The sequence below is a fragment of the Artemia franciscana genome, chromosome 5 (genome assembly GCF_032884065.1).
Source record: "Artemia franciscana chromosome 5, ASM3288406v1, whole genome shotgun sequence".
Taxonomy (NCBI): Eukaryota; Metazoa; Arthropoda; class Branchiopoda; order Anostraca; family Artemiidae; genus Artemia; species Artemia franciscana.
Window position 1 is genome coordinate 5,646,854 of NC_088867.1, and position 18,049 is coordinate 5,664,902.

Consider the following 18,049-nt stretch of genomic DNA (forward strand, 5'->3'; position numbering starts at 1 on the left):
TAATTGACGGTGAATATATATAAAAATTATTTAACTGGATATTTCGAACACATATACAGTGTTCATCATCAGCAGTAAAACTAAAAGACATGAATAAAAATAAACAAAATTTATACCTAATAAACTAATTACATATAGTTTATTGCTCTTATTTTTTTCAATGCAAAAGCGGAGGCAAATCTCTTTGACCTTTTCGGTTCCGGTTCATTAGATTTATCTGACATATTACGTGAACAGAGGTCATAGCTCTTAGGTGAGGTGATATTTACTTTATTTGACCTCAGTAAATTATCATAAATTGAATTCAATCCAAATTCGCCTCAGTAAATTATCATAAATTGGATTCAATCCAAATTCGCCTGTATCTCTGTTTATGGAATTATTCTTGAATAAATTATTTTTAATAAATTTTGAATTTAATTTGAATTTTAAATTAAAATTTAATTTGCCCGTTTGAATTTTATGAAACAGCTCTTCGTTAGAATCAACAACAAGTATTTTTCTGAAACGCTACCCTAAGTAAGTATTATATTAGGCATTTAACACCCTCGCTGAATCTATACAACGGTATCTTACTGATTCTTTTATCATTATGCTATACCTTATGTAAGATTATAGTACTATACAAGAAAGTGTACCTTCCTAGATATAGATATCCTCACTCAATATTTTCTAAAATCATTATAATAAACATTTTTTCACATACCCAGGAGTGCAAACATCCTAGATATCTTCGTTTAATCTTTTCTAAAGTCACCTTAAACACTTCTTTTCGCACTCCAGGGTAGCAAACATCCCCTGACTCTGTGTCCACTCTTTAAAATCAGGCGCAAAGAATATTTTACAGGTTGAGAAAGGGGACGTTTCCGTTGAGATTGGAAACCACAACTTAAAGCGAAGATACTGAATACCAACCTTTCGTTTTAGAGCTGCAAGTTCAGATCTAAGATCAAGTGCCAGTTGCATCATCATGCCACAGGGAACAGCAGAGTCGGTGGCACCAACAAACAAGCCATCAGAAGAGGGTTTACTATCATAATGGCACGCCAATACGAGTCGCCGTGGGCTCTTAGGGTCCAGTGTTGCAATAACATTTGTGAATTCCTTTGCCCCAACTGGGGTTTGGTCTGTAAAGGTGTCCATTTCAACTTGCCAATTTAGAACCTTCATCCAATTTGAAATGTGCTGAAATAATTTAAAGCTTGAACTATATATGATATACATTTATTACCTATCAAAACAGTACAAAACAATGACTGACAAAGTAAACGCGCATTGCAGTCGAGGGAGGGAGGGGGTCTAATCATTACACAAATATTTTTTAGCTGTTATTGGGGGGTGCCCGGATGAGAAATTTACTCCATATGAGGAAAATTTACCTCAGCACGAACCAAATAAATTGAGCAACGGAGTCCAAAATTATGAAAATATTAATAAAAAGGAAAAAAAAGGAAAAGAAGCTAAGTACTGCACTTTTATTTGAAGCTGATAGTTGGCGATAATTGGCCTTAATACAATGACTGTACACAAAGGAAGGGCAATGCGAGGGATTTTCTCCCCTTCAAGGGTGAACCAATCACCACTACCCCCCTCCCCAGCAAAAATTGCCATATCATAAAATTAGCTGAAGCACTCAATAGTAACAATACAATATAGTAACAACATTGTACCACCAAGTTTATTACTGCTTGTCATTCTATGATGGAGGCTTCAGTCATCCATCTAAAAATAGCATAAATTTAATTTTATGTGAGCATACTGGGAATAAAAGCTAAAATCATTCACAAATCTAACGAGTAACTGATTGGAGACTGTCGATCTTCAGCTTTCAAAAATTCTTTAGGCAAATTTTTCAAAGTCTTTGTTTTGAACAATCTAATGAAACAAAAATATAAAACACTGCAGGAAGATGCAAGGAGTACATAAGCCTCCCTGATCAGATAAAATTAAAACCACTGAAGTCTTAAAATATAAGGATTATTTTTTTTAAAATCTTCATCCTTGTCAGGCATCCTGTCGTTTGTGCTACCTTTCGATACCGCAAACACTATCTATAAGCTAGCCCAAGGACACCATCTATAATAAATTATGTTCTTAAATAGATGGCGCTTATAGTAACTCCATTGTTCTTGGACCCCAAGGGATATGGTGACGAAAAGCCAAAAACAGGCTCAAGATATCACAATTACTAATACCCTTAAATCCTAAAAGTATATTTTCATTTTTTTATTTAGATCAAGCAGGAGCCTCATAGAAACTGAAGTCCATGCCCCCCCCCCCCTTCAGGAGGATTTGTCTCAACGTATATCGCACAAAATGGATCTATGTACCTCACGAACAGCTTTGTGTCCAGGCGTCCCAACAACTCTAGGAATAAGCATTGGGTTTACAATATTAGAGAAGGTATCAATATTTGAAATCTTGGAGCCAAAGATTCGAATCCCAGTGTCTGATAGAAGTCCAGCTGGTCCCGATTGCTAAAAAATAAAGGACAATTAATCACTAGGAAAATAGAAGATTATACAAATCATGACAGCACACACAATTTTTTAATGGAGGGGAACATGAGGAAACTGTCTTTTATATGACTTGAAAACTAAATTTTGTGATGACTAATAAAACTTCAAATTGATATGCAAATTCCAGAAACTAAATAGTCTGAAGACTTCGAAGAAAGACAAAAGTGAGAAATAGTCTTTAGATAGAATTCAGATTGTTCTTGAGCTTGTTGTGGCAGGCACTGGTTATTCAAATGTCTAATTTTTCAGATTTTTAAGCATACTTCGCAACGCTAACCACAATAAGAGCTCGATACATTACTAGATCATTGCCCACTTTAATCAATAGATGTTCTACGCCTTTTGGTCATTGGCTAGAAGGAATCAAGATATGGCATTGGTAGAATAATGCCCTGCGGGATTCAGTTCTAGATAAAAATGCAAAGCAAACACAAACACAAAGTAGAAACAATAGGGAAAATCTTTTCAAGACAGTGGAAATCAAATCTGTGGATATTTCGGCCCTATGACCAAGGGCCGTCTTCAGCACAATACGAGAAAGAAAAAAAAAATTATATATATAAATAAACTTACATTAAAATGTGAAAATTAAAACTAATAATGTTTAAAAAAAAATTAAAAAATTAAAACAGCCCTAGCATCCTTACTTCAACGAAATTCAACCAGGACTCAATAAAAGAAATAGCGACGGAGACCAACTTCGTTGAAGTAAGGATACTAGGGCTGTTTTAAAAAAGTTTTTTAAAAAACATTATTAGTTTTAATTCTCACATTTTAATGTACGTTTATTTATATATAATTTTTTTTTCTTTCTCGTATTGTGCTGAAGGCGGCCCTTGGTCATAGGGCCGAAGTATCCACAGATTTGATTTCCACTGTCTTCAAAAGATTTTCCCTATTTTCCCTATTTCCCTTTGTGTTTGTCTGTTATGGAAAGCAGTGTGGTCTTCGTCGCTATCTTCGAAAATGCAAACCGTCATTGCCCATTTTATTCACAATTCAAGCTGTTCATAACAATCACTGATAGTAACCTCTTCATCATTTGTACCAATTGGGGAGGGATAATTTAAGTAAATTTCTTTTTTTTTGTGTTCCTAAAATGATATAAAAAAAAGCCCTGGTCCCCTGAATTTTGAAACAGACCGTTTCTTGTGTTTTTTTTTTAAAAAATTGAAAACAATTCCTGATCCCCCCCCTTCATTTTTTTTTATTTGGGCCGCAATTCTTCATGCGTGCCAGTCTTATTTGTTTGCTGCATTAGCAGTTTAACAAGACCTCTGGTGGCATGGCACTGCGAATCTCAATTTACCCATCGCTCACAGAGAAAGACAGAAGTCAGCTTGAAACAATTCAGACAAGAGCCTGCAAAACAATTCTTGGATCAAATTACAAAAACTACGAGGAAAGCTTGAGCGAACTCAGGCTCCCAACCCTGGATGAAAGGAGGCACGAAACACTGATGAAGTTTGGAGCTGACATCCTGAAGTCCCCAACGCACCGAGATATCCTGCCTCAGTTTACTTCAGTGACTCACGCACACAAGACGAGGGTGGCAACTTTTAAAGAGGGAAAAGAACTGTTAGAATGCCCACCTACACACTCAACGACAAGATTTTTAAACTCCTTCATTCCATACTACGTGAAGCACTACAACGACAATATCCTCAAATCGAAGTGATAGCTCATCATGTGTGTTCTTTATGTTGCGTCTTTCTAATTTTTTTTTTTTTTTTACGATACCCATGTTATTGCATTGTGATAAAGGGAAAGAATAAAGATTATTATTATTTAGCTCTAACCCAGTATGTCTCACGGGAAAGTCACTAGAATATCGCGGTCTCTAGGTGGACAGCTCACATGCAAAATAAAAATCAACTTTTCAGGAGAGAGAAATAGCCCATTTTAAGACTTTCCTAGTTGACTTTCAATGTGAATGATATGTCGAAAAAATGAAATTATTTCCCACAAACACGTAATCTAAGGCTATAGAAAAGATGATATAATTTTTAAAGAATTTTCATGCTATACTTACAAGTATTATTTGGATTAAAACAAAAATATGGCTTTTCCCTTATTGCAGTATCTTTTCAACTAAATTTCAAGAATCTTTTTAGCTTCCCCCTTTCAATATAACTTGAGGATTGCATATAAAAGGAACAAGTAAATTTCAACCAAATTCTCACGCACGAGCCATGGGGACATGTCACACAAGGGGGACATGATGTTCTATTTCACCGTGGAATTAGATAACTCCAAAGATAAATTTAATGCCACAGAAGCAACGAGAAAAGAAGATATACTAAAGACTTCCTTTTAGGGATCTCTGTATCAATAAAGTTTCTAATTTGATTACTCACATTAAGAATATGTGCGGTTTTTGTGTTTATTTTGTTGTTTTTGTGTCTTTTTTTATTTGTACAGTTTCTTTACTCTGATTTATTTAAGAAACCTTTTCCACAAGACAAGTTTTTCAAAGAAAAGTAAAGAGCTCCATTAAGCCAAGAATGAGGAAAAATAATGTCAAATAAACTTCCAAGCATAAAACTACCACGAATCACTATCAATAAATAATGAAACTCAAAACGAACAGAAATTAAAATACATAGCCCAATCAAACTCAAAACAAGCGAGTCAAGCTCAAAACAAGCGAACCAGTCCTACGATAACCCCGGTATTGGACCCTTAAACAATAAAGTACTGAGCTTGGAAAATCCAGACCGACGAAATAACATCACAACGTGGAACCTTCATTGCTCATTTAAAGCTACATACCGGAAAAGAACCTCAACCAAACGACTTTGGATAAGTTTATCACTTTTAAAATCTATCAAGGAAAAAAAAATCGACTGCATCAGATAAAAATTAAATACGCCTCAGCTCATAACGTACATTAATTCAAAATCATAAAATTTGCTGGTTAAAATTTTTAGAACAAGATGAACAAATTTATTATGAAAATCCATTTAAAAAATCTGATTCACCTTGGACAACATGGAAATTAATCAAAGAAAAAATTGGAAACAATTCTAAGACACCACACCCTGAAATGATCATATACGAAAATAGTGTTGAATTGAAGGGGAAGGATGTTGCTGCAGATTATTTTTCTCATATTAGTAATACTGTTGAACTGGAAGCCCCTGAATTTCTATTTTATTCATATAAAGAGTATCTACCGACATCCAAAGATTCTAGTATGTTCCAGGCCCCTGTTACTTTCGGTGAGATCCAGAAAGTAACTACGAATCTAAAGAGTGGTAATTCCCCAGGTCTAGATAGGCTCTCCATAAACATTCTAAAAGAACTTGCTTGTGTAATCCATTCCCCTTGCTTCATATTTAAACGCATCTATATCATCAAGGATCTTTCCAGAAGTATGGAAATCTGCAAGAGTTATTCCAATTCATAAGAAAGGTGATAAGCAGATAGAGGCAAATGTCGCCCCATAGCTATTCTTTCCCCAATAACTAAAGTTCTAGGAAAAATTCTTCAAAAAATAATAGTTTCGTATTTTGATAAAGGAATTTATTTATTAAAATTCAGTTTGGATCCAGTCCGGGTCGTTCCATTGAACAAACTATTGCTGCACTAATTTTAGATATTAAAGATTCACTAAGCGATGATGATCATGTGTCTATCTTTTTTATGATATAAAAAGAGAATTAGAAAGTTCTTAAAAAAGAGAATAGAAAGTAGAGAATTTAAAGTGCCAAAACCCTATAGGCAAGTGTATTCTCCTGATGAGCCCTTGTGTTGGGTTGTTGCCTCTGAATTATTTGTCTTTACTGTTTTTATTGTTTGGTAAATGACGACTTATACTTATTGACGACATGACTGCCTGTCCATGGATTATTCTTTATGGTTGATTGTGTATGGCTATGCTGTTTGACCTATGTGGCTGTATGGATGAGTAGGGTTAAGGCCTCATTCAAGTGCTGGTCTATATTAATCATTAATTTAAGAAAACAGTTTTCCCTTTCTCCTTCTATCTCCTTTTTTTTTATGTGTTTGTGCTGTTGCATTAATTATTTCTCTTTTCGTTATAAAAAAGGCATTTGATACGTTAAACCATGAAATTTTGATGAAAAAATTAATAACACAGGTATCATGTGTTATTATCTGGCGGCATGTAATCTTACATGCAGGGTCGAAAAATTCAGTTAGAAATAAATGGACACACGTCAAGCCATATTAAAGTTGGTGATATTGGAGTCCTCCAGGGATCAGTATTAGGGCTATTACTATTTTGATTTATGTAAATGACCTTCAGAGACCTTCAGAGTAAAAGCTAAAACCCCAAGCAATGAAATCTTTGAATAAATGGTTTGCATGTAATCTAGCTCCAAACTTTTCTAAAACTGAATTCATGATTTTTGGGCAGTCACAGCGGGCGGTAAATAAAATTACCATAGAAGGGTTAATTGTAAACCAAAGTAGGATAAAAAGAGTAAATTTATTTCGTTAGCTTGGGATTATTCTCGATGAGCTATTATCTTTCCATAAGCATTTTCATTATTTGAGACTGAATCTTGCCCATCACTTAGGTTGTCTTCATTGATTGAAACAGGTGTTTCCTTTCTCCATCCTTAAAATTTTATGCCATTCTCTAATTGAATCATATCTTAATTATTGTCCTGTAATTTATATCAACAAATTTAAGGCCCATCTCCAACCTCTTCAGATAATTCAAAATAAGACAATTAGAATTCTGGGTACTGTTCATCGCCCAGTGAGGCTTAAAAATCTCTCAGAAACCCAAACTTTATATATTTTTCTCAATATACTTAATCTCAAACAACTGGAAGACTTGCACACAGCAATGTGGTATTATGATATCCAAACCTCAACAAATTATTTCCATGATTTGGGTATAACTGACAATCCTATTTCTCCTGCCCACCACGTTCGCTCCTAGAAGTTTCGCCTTCCCCCAATTAAATCAGAAAGAGCTAGATTCTCAATCAGATACCATATTTCTCATATTGTAAATAACCTTAATTTATAAAAATGTCCCCAAGTTTCAAGCTTTTCTTTGAAAAAGACGTACTTCAAAAATAGTTCATTGCCTGGATGTTGGGATTGATGAATAATAGATATTAGAATGAATTTTGTTGAGGTGTTCTCACGCTGGGGTGGCCTCCTCTGTTATCTCCTACCTTGTATCTTTTTTTCATTCTTTTTTTGTTATCTCGGCATTTTCCTAACTCTGTTTTAGGGCCGACACATGGAGCCCTGTTCCCCGTCAACCAGTTTAGAAAATTATTTATCATGTAATTTGTCAATAAATCTCTGTCTTGTAAGCAAAAATTAACATAAGTAGGGTTGATAACCTCTGTGACTTCTCAAGACCTCAACACAATCTGCGCTCTACTGAAAAAAAAAAAACTAAAAAAAAATGGTCAGCTAAATTGACATATACTGACAGTTCTTCGTTAAAGTTTTGATAATTTTTCATTTATGAAAGTTTGAAAGGTAAAAACATTTCAAACGTATTCTGTTTTCAGTAAAGCGCAAATTATATGCCTTGAGAAAGCATAGGGGTTATCAGCACTACTAATGTTAATTTTTGCTTGTTTTGAGTTTGGCTCGGCTATGTATTGTAATTTATGTTCGTTTTGAGTTTCATTTATTTATTGATAGTGATTTGTGGTAGTTTTACGCTTGGAGGATTATTTGACTTTATTTTTTGCCCATTCTTGGTTTAATCGAGGTCTTTACTTTTCTTTGAAAAACTTGTCTTTTGGAAAAAGTTTTTATAATTAATTTCTGTTCGTTTTTTATTGACATAGTCTTTTTCATGAAAAGAACTATTGTATATCTTTTCAGTTTTCTTCTATAAGAATCCATAGTATTGGCTGGTATTTGTATGTTGGAGAATTTTATTTCAACAATTTTTAATCCTAACACAAACAGTATTTTTTTTATATTTAATTTTATAGCTTCTGAAGTTGACGTGAAAAACAAAACTTAATATCATTCCCAAAGATTCCATCTGTGCTCTTTGACCACCTGGAAACACGTACACTCATTTTATTTATTTAAATTGTAAGAGCAGAAGTATTAATAGTAGTATCCCCTAAAGTTTCAACTTAATAACCCCAGTCTTTCTCGATATATTGCTGAGGTGTCTTATAAGCAACCATTTAACACAAAGCCTTTTGACTTATTTCAAAGCAACATTTAATTTTGAAGCATAATGGGCCAATTGCATAATTGTGGAGGGTTGACATGCCTAATACCCCTAAAGACATATTTGCTGGACCGTTCTACTATGGTGAATAAAATAGATGTCTCAAAATTTGGACTGGGGGTGTTTGGAAAATGAATGGGCTCGAGAGAAGGGCTGCTTGCCCTCCAATCTCTTGTTGCTCTAAAAGGGCGCCAGACACTCGCACTGCAATTGGAGTGCAAGGGGGAGGATTTCCTTCCTTCATATATCTAGTAAAATCATTTTAAACAAGTAATAACAAAGTGAAAACATTTTAAATGTATTTTTTTCATCAAAGTGCAAATTATATTCTGGTTTTGAGAAGGCATTGGGGTTGTCAGCCCTACTCATGTAAATTTTTACGTGATTTAAATTTAAATAAACAAAATACGTTTAAAATGCTTTGACTTTTTTAACTTTGATAAATTAAAAATTACTTTAACTTTGATAAATTATTTATTTTTAAAATTTTTAATATTGATAAAATTATTTTTTTTAACTTTGATAAATTAAAAAAATTAAACTTTAAGAAATATATATCATTATATGCATACTAAACTGACAATCCACAGCCTTTTTTTTTCAGTAGAGTGCAAATTACATTCTGGTCCTGAGAAGGTATGGGGGTTGTCAAAGACATAATTTCCAGGCCTTTCAACTACACTGAACAAAATGGCTATCTCAAAATTTTCCTTATATGTGTTTTGGGAATTGAGCCTTTTCAATTACCCATCGAATAAGCCTTTTTTGAACTTTCTACGACAACTCCTTCGATACGAAGTACCCTGGTCTAAACAAAACAAAAAAATAATAAGAAAATGTCCCCACATCGCTCTTAACATAGGCAGCGCTATTGCACTGCCTATGATTCTTTACTGAGTGTTTACTTTACTGTGTATTCTTATTGTGTTTCTTTAATGAATAAAACAGCTTATTGTGAAAAAGTGAAAAATATGCAAAAGAGTGAAAAAAGTAAAAAGAGTGATGAAAAATTGAAAAAGAGTAAAATGTGAAAAAGAGGCATCCAAAGCACAAACTTCATACTTGAATTTATCACCTCTTCTAACTTAAAGACTGTTTCGGAAGGGTAACTCCCTCCCGAAAGTTATGATGTTGGTAGACTTCAGGATGAAAATTTGAGAAAAAAATTCCAGGAACAGTTGAGTACTAAACTTGAGGGTTTAAAATTTGACAATGTGGAAGATGGATGGAATAATTTCAGAAAAACAATTTGTGAAGTTGCTGATGGTGTCCTAGGGAAGAGTGCTAAGACTACAACTAGGAATATTAGTGAAAAAGCTTTAGGTTTAATAGAGAGTAGAAGGGGTTTGTATAAGAATTATCTGAGTGATAGGTCGTATGAAAACAAGAGGAATGTAAAGAAAGTGGAGAAAGCATTAAAATATGAACTAAGGAGATGTGAAGTGGAGGCGATGGATAAAATTGCTGAGGATCTGGAAGATGCGGCTAGACGGCATAATAGTAAAATATTATACTGGCATGTTAATAAATTGAAAGGGAGTAGCCAATCCGGACTAGTCCCAGTTAAAGATAGAAATGGGGCCACAATTAGTGATAAGGAAAAAGTTAAAGAAAGATGGGTGGAACATTTTGAGAATGTGCTAAACCGAAATACAGTTGCAGGAAAAGATATAGATGAAAATGGAAAAGTTTGTGATACCTTGGATGTGAAGGAAGATTTGTTTAGTGAGGAAGAATTAGCGACAGTACTAAAAGGATTAAAAGATAATAAGGCCCCAGGTGCTGATAGTATGATTAAAGAGTTTCTTAAATATGGTGGCTCTGAGGTTAGGAATAAGCTACTGAAGATTATAAACATGATTTTCGAAAAAGGGGAAGTACCCAATGATTTTAGGAAAATCTTAATTAAACCACTGTATAAGAAAGGTGACAAGAGTGAGTGTCGTAATTATCGAGGCATTAGTCTGGTCTCTGTAGGTAGCAAATTACTGAGTAATATGATACTTTTTAGACTGAGACATGCTGTAGACAAAGTTTTAAGGGAAGACCAATGCGGTTTTAGAAAAGTTAGAGGATGTATCGACCATGTTTTCACTCTTAGGTTAATAATTGAGAGGTCCCTTCGTTGTCAAACACCTTTGGTCCTTAGTTTTATCGATTATGAGCAAGCTTTCGATTCTGTTGATAGAACAGCGTTAACAAAGGTCTTATCGTCATATGGTATACCTGAAAAATACATTAAAGTGATTTGCGCTATGTACGAGAATAATACTGCTGCCGTTAAGGTAGGAAATGAGGTTAGCAACTGGTTTTGTATTAAACCAGGAGTTAAACAGGGTTGTGTTCTATCCCCCTTTATATGGATCATTTTGATGGACTTCGTCTTAAGGAGCACAGGAAAGGCAATTGGAAACCATGGAATCAAATGAAGAGGAAGAACGCTCCTGGACTTAGATTATGCTGATGATTTAAGCATATTAGATGAAAGTGTGAGCAAAATGAACGAATTTTTAGAGGTTTTACGAGTTCAGGGTGCTAAAATAGGCTTGAAAATTAATGTTAAGAAGACTAAGTCACTAAGGCTCGGAATAAGTGAAGATGAACAGGTGACATTAGGTAACGAAAAGATTGATCAGGTTGGGAGCTTCAGTTACCTTGGTAGTATTATTAGTAAAGATGGTGGGAGCAGTGAAGATGTTAAAAGTAGAATAGCTAAGGCTCAGGGTGTTTTTTCACAGTTAAAAAAAGTTTGGAAGAATAGAAAGATAAGTCTACAAACCAAGATTAGAATATTGGAAGCTACAGTGATGACAGTGGTCAAATATGGCTCTGAAGCATGGGCACTCCGAAAAGCAGATGAAAATTTACTAGATGTTTTCCAGAGAAATTGCCTACGGATTATTCTGGGAACCCGGCTGACTGACCGTATTTCAAACAGTAGGTTGTACGAAAAGTGTGGTTCAATCCCGCTTTCTGGGGCTATAATGAAAGAAAGGTTGAGATGGCTAGGCCACGTTCTACGGATGAAGGATGACAGATTACCGAAAATTGTCCTTTTGGGCCAACCGTCTGGGGCTACACGGAAAGCAGTTCGTCCTTGTCTGGGTTGGGAGGATGTCATAAATAAAGATTTAAAGGAAATGGGAACTGCCTGTGAGGATGTAAAGAGGGAGGCTTTAAATAGAGTAGGTTGGAGGAGGAGCGTGCGTAGCTGTGTTGGCCTCAGGTGGCTTGGTGCTGCAGTGAGTTATTAGTAGTAGTAGTAGTAGTAGTAGTAATAACAAACTTTAGCTTAATTATATTCAGTAGAATTTCATTTACTAAATTTTTGAGGGTCCCTTTTAGTTCAACTGCATCCCACCATCCCGACTCCTTCCCCTAATTTCGGGATATAGCCGTAGACTACAAAAATTTTTTTTGCTGCTTTTGCTAGCTAGCATAATGTTTTTACTAGTTTCTTACCAATGATTGGTTCATGTTGCCAAAAAATGGATAAATTGATAAATAATGGATAAATAATCGGAATTTTGGAAATTGAGGAGGACTTTTTAATTTTTTCAGACGCTAGAAATAAATATCCATTTGGTAATTTCCGCAAATCCACAGACGTATATTTTCTGGAACCAATAAATCTCCACTGTTTTATTGCAATTTTCAGCAATGTTGCAGAAAAAACTAAGTCTGCTTGATTTTTCTAATAATTTGACACAATGAGAAATTAATACTGTGAATTTCGAAAGATGCCATTTTTCTTTAAATTTATATAGAATATATCAAATCGAAATTGGCTAACAGAAATTTTAGTTTGGGAAAATTAATGAAAAATTTCAAAATACTTTTTCAAAAGTTCCATTTTTGAAAAAATAAAACGTAACTGAATGTGTTGGAAAAAAAACCGGTTCAGTAAAGAATTTTGTACATTTAACCAACTGATTCTAACAGGTTGTTATAAGAGAAGTCGCGATTTTCAAATTTAAAATAAAATGAAAAATTCCATGAAGAAGATCAAATTAAGAACATCATGGATTAAAATTAGACACATTTCTTGAAATAAGTTATTAGCATATTTTTTTTTAATGAATATCTCTCTGTGTTTCAATTAAAATGTTTTCCTTATGTGTCAGTTGTGGGGGCAGATGTAAAGTTTTTTCTTATATTTTTATCTTAGATTACAACTTATTCAGCCAACTTTATAACATTCAGTCAAAATCAGCCATAGTTTTAAAATACATGCTTCTACTAAGAAATTTTGGATAGTAGGAGAGGGAATTTTCAATCAGATAGATTGAAAACCTTTCCACGACAATATATAGCTTGTCCAGAAAAGAAAATATTTGTAGGATGTCAATTTTTTACTCATAAATTTTAATATAGGATTGCAATTTAGAATTTAGATAAAATTTTGGAAATGAGACAAAATTTCCGATCAGCCATGGTTATCTGCAATAGTTTTAAAACAGATTGTTTGACTAAGTAGATGGGGAAGTGGGGCATGGAACTTTCAATCACCTGAATTAAAGATCTCCAGATTACAAAATCTAGCCTGTCCAGAAAGGATAATACTATGGAATATGATGTATTACGAAATTTTCAAAATTGTTTCCGAGTGTATGTTTGATGAAAAGTGATTGTTTTACAAACAAAGCATTCCAAAATCTTTAATTATTTCCTTTACATTTACGATTCTTTTTCTTTTTTACTTCCTTTTACATAGTAAAAATAAACCCCTTTGGTTCTTTTTTCGGATAATCTAACAATGGGAAAGTAATGTTGGTCTCCTTTTCAAAAGAAATTTTTATTTTTAATCTTAGTTCATTGTATTTTTCTTTTAATTAATACCTAAAAGGAACTTAAAGTCCAACAAGAATTAATCTTTTTCTCAATTTCTATTTCTTTTTTTCTTGCTTAACCTTTTCACTGGGTATGGCTATGCTCTAATAAAAAAACAGTCACACAAAGGCAAATTCGTACCCATAAAAAACCAAACATAAGTCAAAATAAATGAAGCCAAAGTTGGTATCTTCTTCTAAAAAGTCAAAAGAAATCCTTGATACCCCCCACCTACGTTTTCGTGATTTGGCCCCACTATTCTTCATGTGTGCTCTGGTGGCATGGCACTGTGAATTTCAATAGTATCTCTGACCCGGTGTGCTGTCCCACAACAGAGTCAGGAATATCGCTGTCTTCGGGTGCAGAGCTCATATAAAAAAAAAAAAAAAATCAATTTTTCAGTAATTCAGGAGAAGGAATTTTTTTGTTAATTTCTGGAATAGAATGCATTGGTTATACGTGGCTGCCACCACGTGATATGGTCATATTTCCATATTAAATAGCCAAACAGATGCCCCTATAAATCTTCTTCTCTTGGCTTACAATATATTAAAGGAAGACACTAACTACTGCTATATACATAGAAGTGGTGTATGACCTACCAGGGTCATATTTTGTGAAACAGAGATACAAAAATCTATAACCTTCCTTATTTTGATTCCTATATATTTCTGAGATTATATCTTATTGCCACATATTAATAAAAACGGAGGATCGCGGAGTTTTGTCCCCACAATCTTATTTTTAAGGATATTTACCCCCCCCCAATTAGGCTAAACTTAGCGACAAGGAGGAGAACACTTCTCTGAAGGAAATTTCCAGCAAATCTACACAGTTTAAACTTGATATTTTAAAATACCAAACCTACCAAGCTAGATTATTATGTCTGTTTTATCACAATTATTGTATTATATTTTTTTATTTGCCCAGGAAAAGACCTTCCCTTTCATTCCATAAAATTTGCTTCAAAGTCTGGCACAAATAATTGTTTCAGTAAACACTACTATTGCTACTAACAACTCACCGCATCTATTGCCCTGTATCATCCCAATCTATTCAAAATCTCCCTCTTTACACCCTCCCAGGAAGTTCCCATTTCCCTTAAATCTTTCTTTATGGCATCCTCTCACCCCAATCGCTTCAATCTTTTCAGCTTAAAAGGCCAAAAAAAGAAAGATTTTGAAAAGCTTATTAACCAAAAAGATTGAACCAAACTTCAACCAAAATTGTTGAAGTTTAATCTTATAATTTGGAAATTGTAGTTTCTCAGTTGTTTTTGAATTACCTTTGCAGCATTTAGTAACGCAAAACATAAGCTCCATGAAGCGACAGCAAATTTGATTTTCATTTTTCCAAATGTTCAGCAAAACTCTATTTGGCTTATTTCCAAAGTCAAGAATCAATTTGCTTTCTTCACAAAAAATAGCTGAAATGAAGAATTAAAGTTATTATGAAGCCGTCTCAAAAAACATAAAAAAGCATAAAAGCAGCTAGATGAAAATAAAACAAAAATAAACTATTACATAGAGTAAAAGGAACCCCTCCTCTATCTCTATGCAGATCTTTGTGGAGGCAATAGAACACAGCAAGTTGACTGCTTAAAATTAAACTTCGATTTGAAGGACAAATATCAAATAACGTTGGGTCTTGTTCAAGGTGTAGTGCTAGATATTCATGCCTGCCACTTTACTTGGTCAAACTCAATATCTCACTAGCAAAAAATACCATAAGACGTGAAAGTACTGTCTTCACAAATTTGTCATGTGTGTGTGCGAAAAAAACACTAAAGAAAGGCAAAATCAAAAATTCAAATAAAATAACTTTTTTTTTCAAATGAGCATTTTCACATTTAGCCTAGGGCTACGTATAGACATAGAGGGGGATGAGGAGTTCGAACCAAATTATGACGCCAGTGATTATTACATTTGAAAAGAGTATTGAATAGGGAATGGGGAATAGTAGCATATAACAGACCACATCTAGCCCAGTCAAAATTTCCTGATCTTATCTTATTGGTATTCTACTTACCTAAGCAACTTTTTTGGCTATTTTTTATTACTTATTCAAAAAAGTCATCTATTATTAACAAATCATTGAAATGCATGTAAATAAAGGCACAAAAACTTTACTTGTTATGCTCTTTTCTGGATGTCACTCAGTTTTTCTAATTTATTATCAAATTTTTAACTCATTCTAAAAGTCTTCATATACGATCATTCTATATTTAAAGCCTACTTTACAATTGTTTTACAATATACAAAAATTCTGCTACCTTTCAAATCATGGTTTGCTGAAGTCAAAAATCAGAAAACGACTTTTTGCATCCATCTCATGAAAATTACAATGCACTGATTTCCTGACGAAACACTTGGCCATATGAAGGTGGCTCAATTTCACCTTCAGTAGTTTGTGACAGATGTGCTGCTAAATTGACTTTGTAATAAATTTGTCCAGCAGCTTTAGAGTTAAATATATTCTGACTATTTATGGTTCAATCATCAGCTATGTTGAACGAAGCTAGACCAAAACACGAGTTAAAGTTTTGAATATGTTTATGAGAGAGAGAGAGAGAAAGATGGGTTTATTAATATAAATAACAAAACAAAACAAGCAAATGGCCCGAAGTGAAGTTTTTTTGGGCTTACAACCCCAACACACATACAAATAAAAACAATACGAAAAACAAGAAGAAAATAAAAAAGAAAACAAAAGGAAAAGAAAAAAGAAAAGAAAAGAAGAAGAAGAAAAAATCAATTACCCTGCATTTCAATCGATACGGAATTACACTTCAAAAAAGACAAAACAAAAAGAAACTAAAACCACTTGACCAGTATCGCCTAAAACAAAGCCAACATCTTGGCTCCACTTGAGGTCCACTCAACTATCAAAACCATAAATATTAAGGCAAAATAGCTTTAATTCCCGCCGAAATTGAAGAAAATTATCCATTTTTCTCAAAGTCGTAGGTAAACAATTCCATGCATAGATGCCGAATAGAAAATTGAGATCTACGGGTAATAGCAAGCGGATGATGAATATGAGACTCTACAGAGAGCAACTTACATCCTAAAACAGGTAAACCAATTCATTTAGAAATTGAGGTGGTGGCAATTTGCAATTGATGATTGAGGTGCAATTTGATGATGCAAGCAGCAATCTCCAAATGAATTACTTTTCTTTGTTACTCTTTCCTTGGGAAAATGGAGGTGTCCAGAGTGAGTACAAGCAACATTGAAGCATCCCAAAAACTTATATGTACCATTTACTGAGTTCATGGCATCTTTGTACATATATACTTGATTTTGTGCCTAATGTTGGCGGTGATGAAGATGACGATGTTGCATGTCTTCTAATCAGGTGTGCCTTTGCTCCTCATTTTCATTTTTGACTCGCTCACCTGCTTGGTGACTACCCTGAACAAAATGGCTGAACCTCTAACTATTGATTGGATGAATTTGAGGGAAAAGAATGGTGGAAGGGGGCTAGTTGCCCTCCAATCTTTTGGTTGCTTAAACAAGCCACTAAAACTTTTAATTCCTGTTCGAATGAGCCCTTTCCTGATACTCTATAGCTATTGGTTTGATGTGATCACCCCTGGAAAAAAAACAAAAACAAATAAACACCCATGTGTGATCTTTTTTATGGTGAGAAATACAAAATTCTGATTTTACAAATCTTGAAACTTTTACAACAGGGTTCTTGGATATGCTGAATTTGGTAGTATGATTTTCATTACAATTCCTGGATTTTTAGGGGTTGTTTCCTTTTTCGAAAAAAGGACAAATTTTCTCAGGCTTGTAGTTATTGATTGGTAATTAATTTTATTGTATGATTTTAACGAATCTTATACATTTGATTTCAGCCAAATTTTTTTATATATCTATTGATATCAAAATTCTGTTTTTAGAGTTTTGGTTACTATTGAGCTGCATTGCTCCTTACTTACAGTTTGTTACCATAAACTGTTGGACCATTCCTATAAATAAAACAGTTACTGAAATATTTCTTTGGACATCAGTTCTGTCTTTGCCCTCTTCTGAAGGAAAGACTATAATATAAAAATTCTTAATTGAGTTTATATCTCAATTTTTTTTAATTGTATTTTTCATGATTGCTTTCACTTTAATCCACATTTTATCTACTATGATTGTCTTTTGTAGATACAAAGACCATTGTCCATTGTATGATAAAAAGCTTAAATATTCACTGATCTAGTTCAAAAAACTTTTATATTTTAGAAATTATCAATGACTCAGGTTTTATATCAACTCATTATGGTTTGAAGTGGATTCTGGCCATTTGGCCATACTTTTGGCTTTTCATATCAATTTCTAGCAGCTTCAAGCAGACTTTAGTGGTTTCAATCATATCATAAGGTGCCATGATTCCAAGAAGAATTTTAAGTTGATAGTAAAATTTTAAGTAAAATTTAAGTTTTAAGCAGAATCTTAAGTTGTCTTAAGCATGAACTTTGATGGTATTGGTATATATTTCTTGAACTTGGGTATGC

General features: G+C 33.7%; 1 protein-coding gene across 2 annotated transcripts in view; it reads right to left on the reverse strand.

The window, feature by feature from the left end:
• Positions 1–18,049, reverse strand: part of LOC136026921 (glutaminyl-peptide cyclotransferase-like) — a 105,114-nt gene that overhangs the window by 79,869 nt on the left and 7,196 nt on the right. For both annotated transcript variants that reach the window (XM_065703755.1, XM_065703756.1), the window contains exons 2-4: positions 14,825–14,965; positions 2,331–2,477; positions 916–1,185 (exon numbers count right to left, since the gene is read on the reverse strand). In XM_065703755.1, the coding sequence (XP_065559827.1) occupies positions 916–1,185; positions 2,331–2,477; positions 14,825–14,887 (480 nt within the window). In that variant the 5' untranslated portion in view covers positions 14,888–14,965. The remainder of the gene's footprint in view (positions 1–915; positions 1,186–2,330; positions 2,478–14,824; positions 14,966–18,049) is intronic.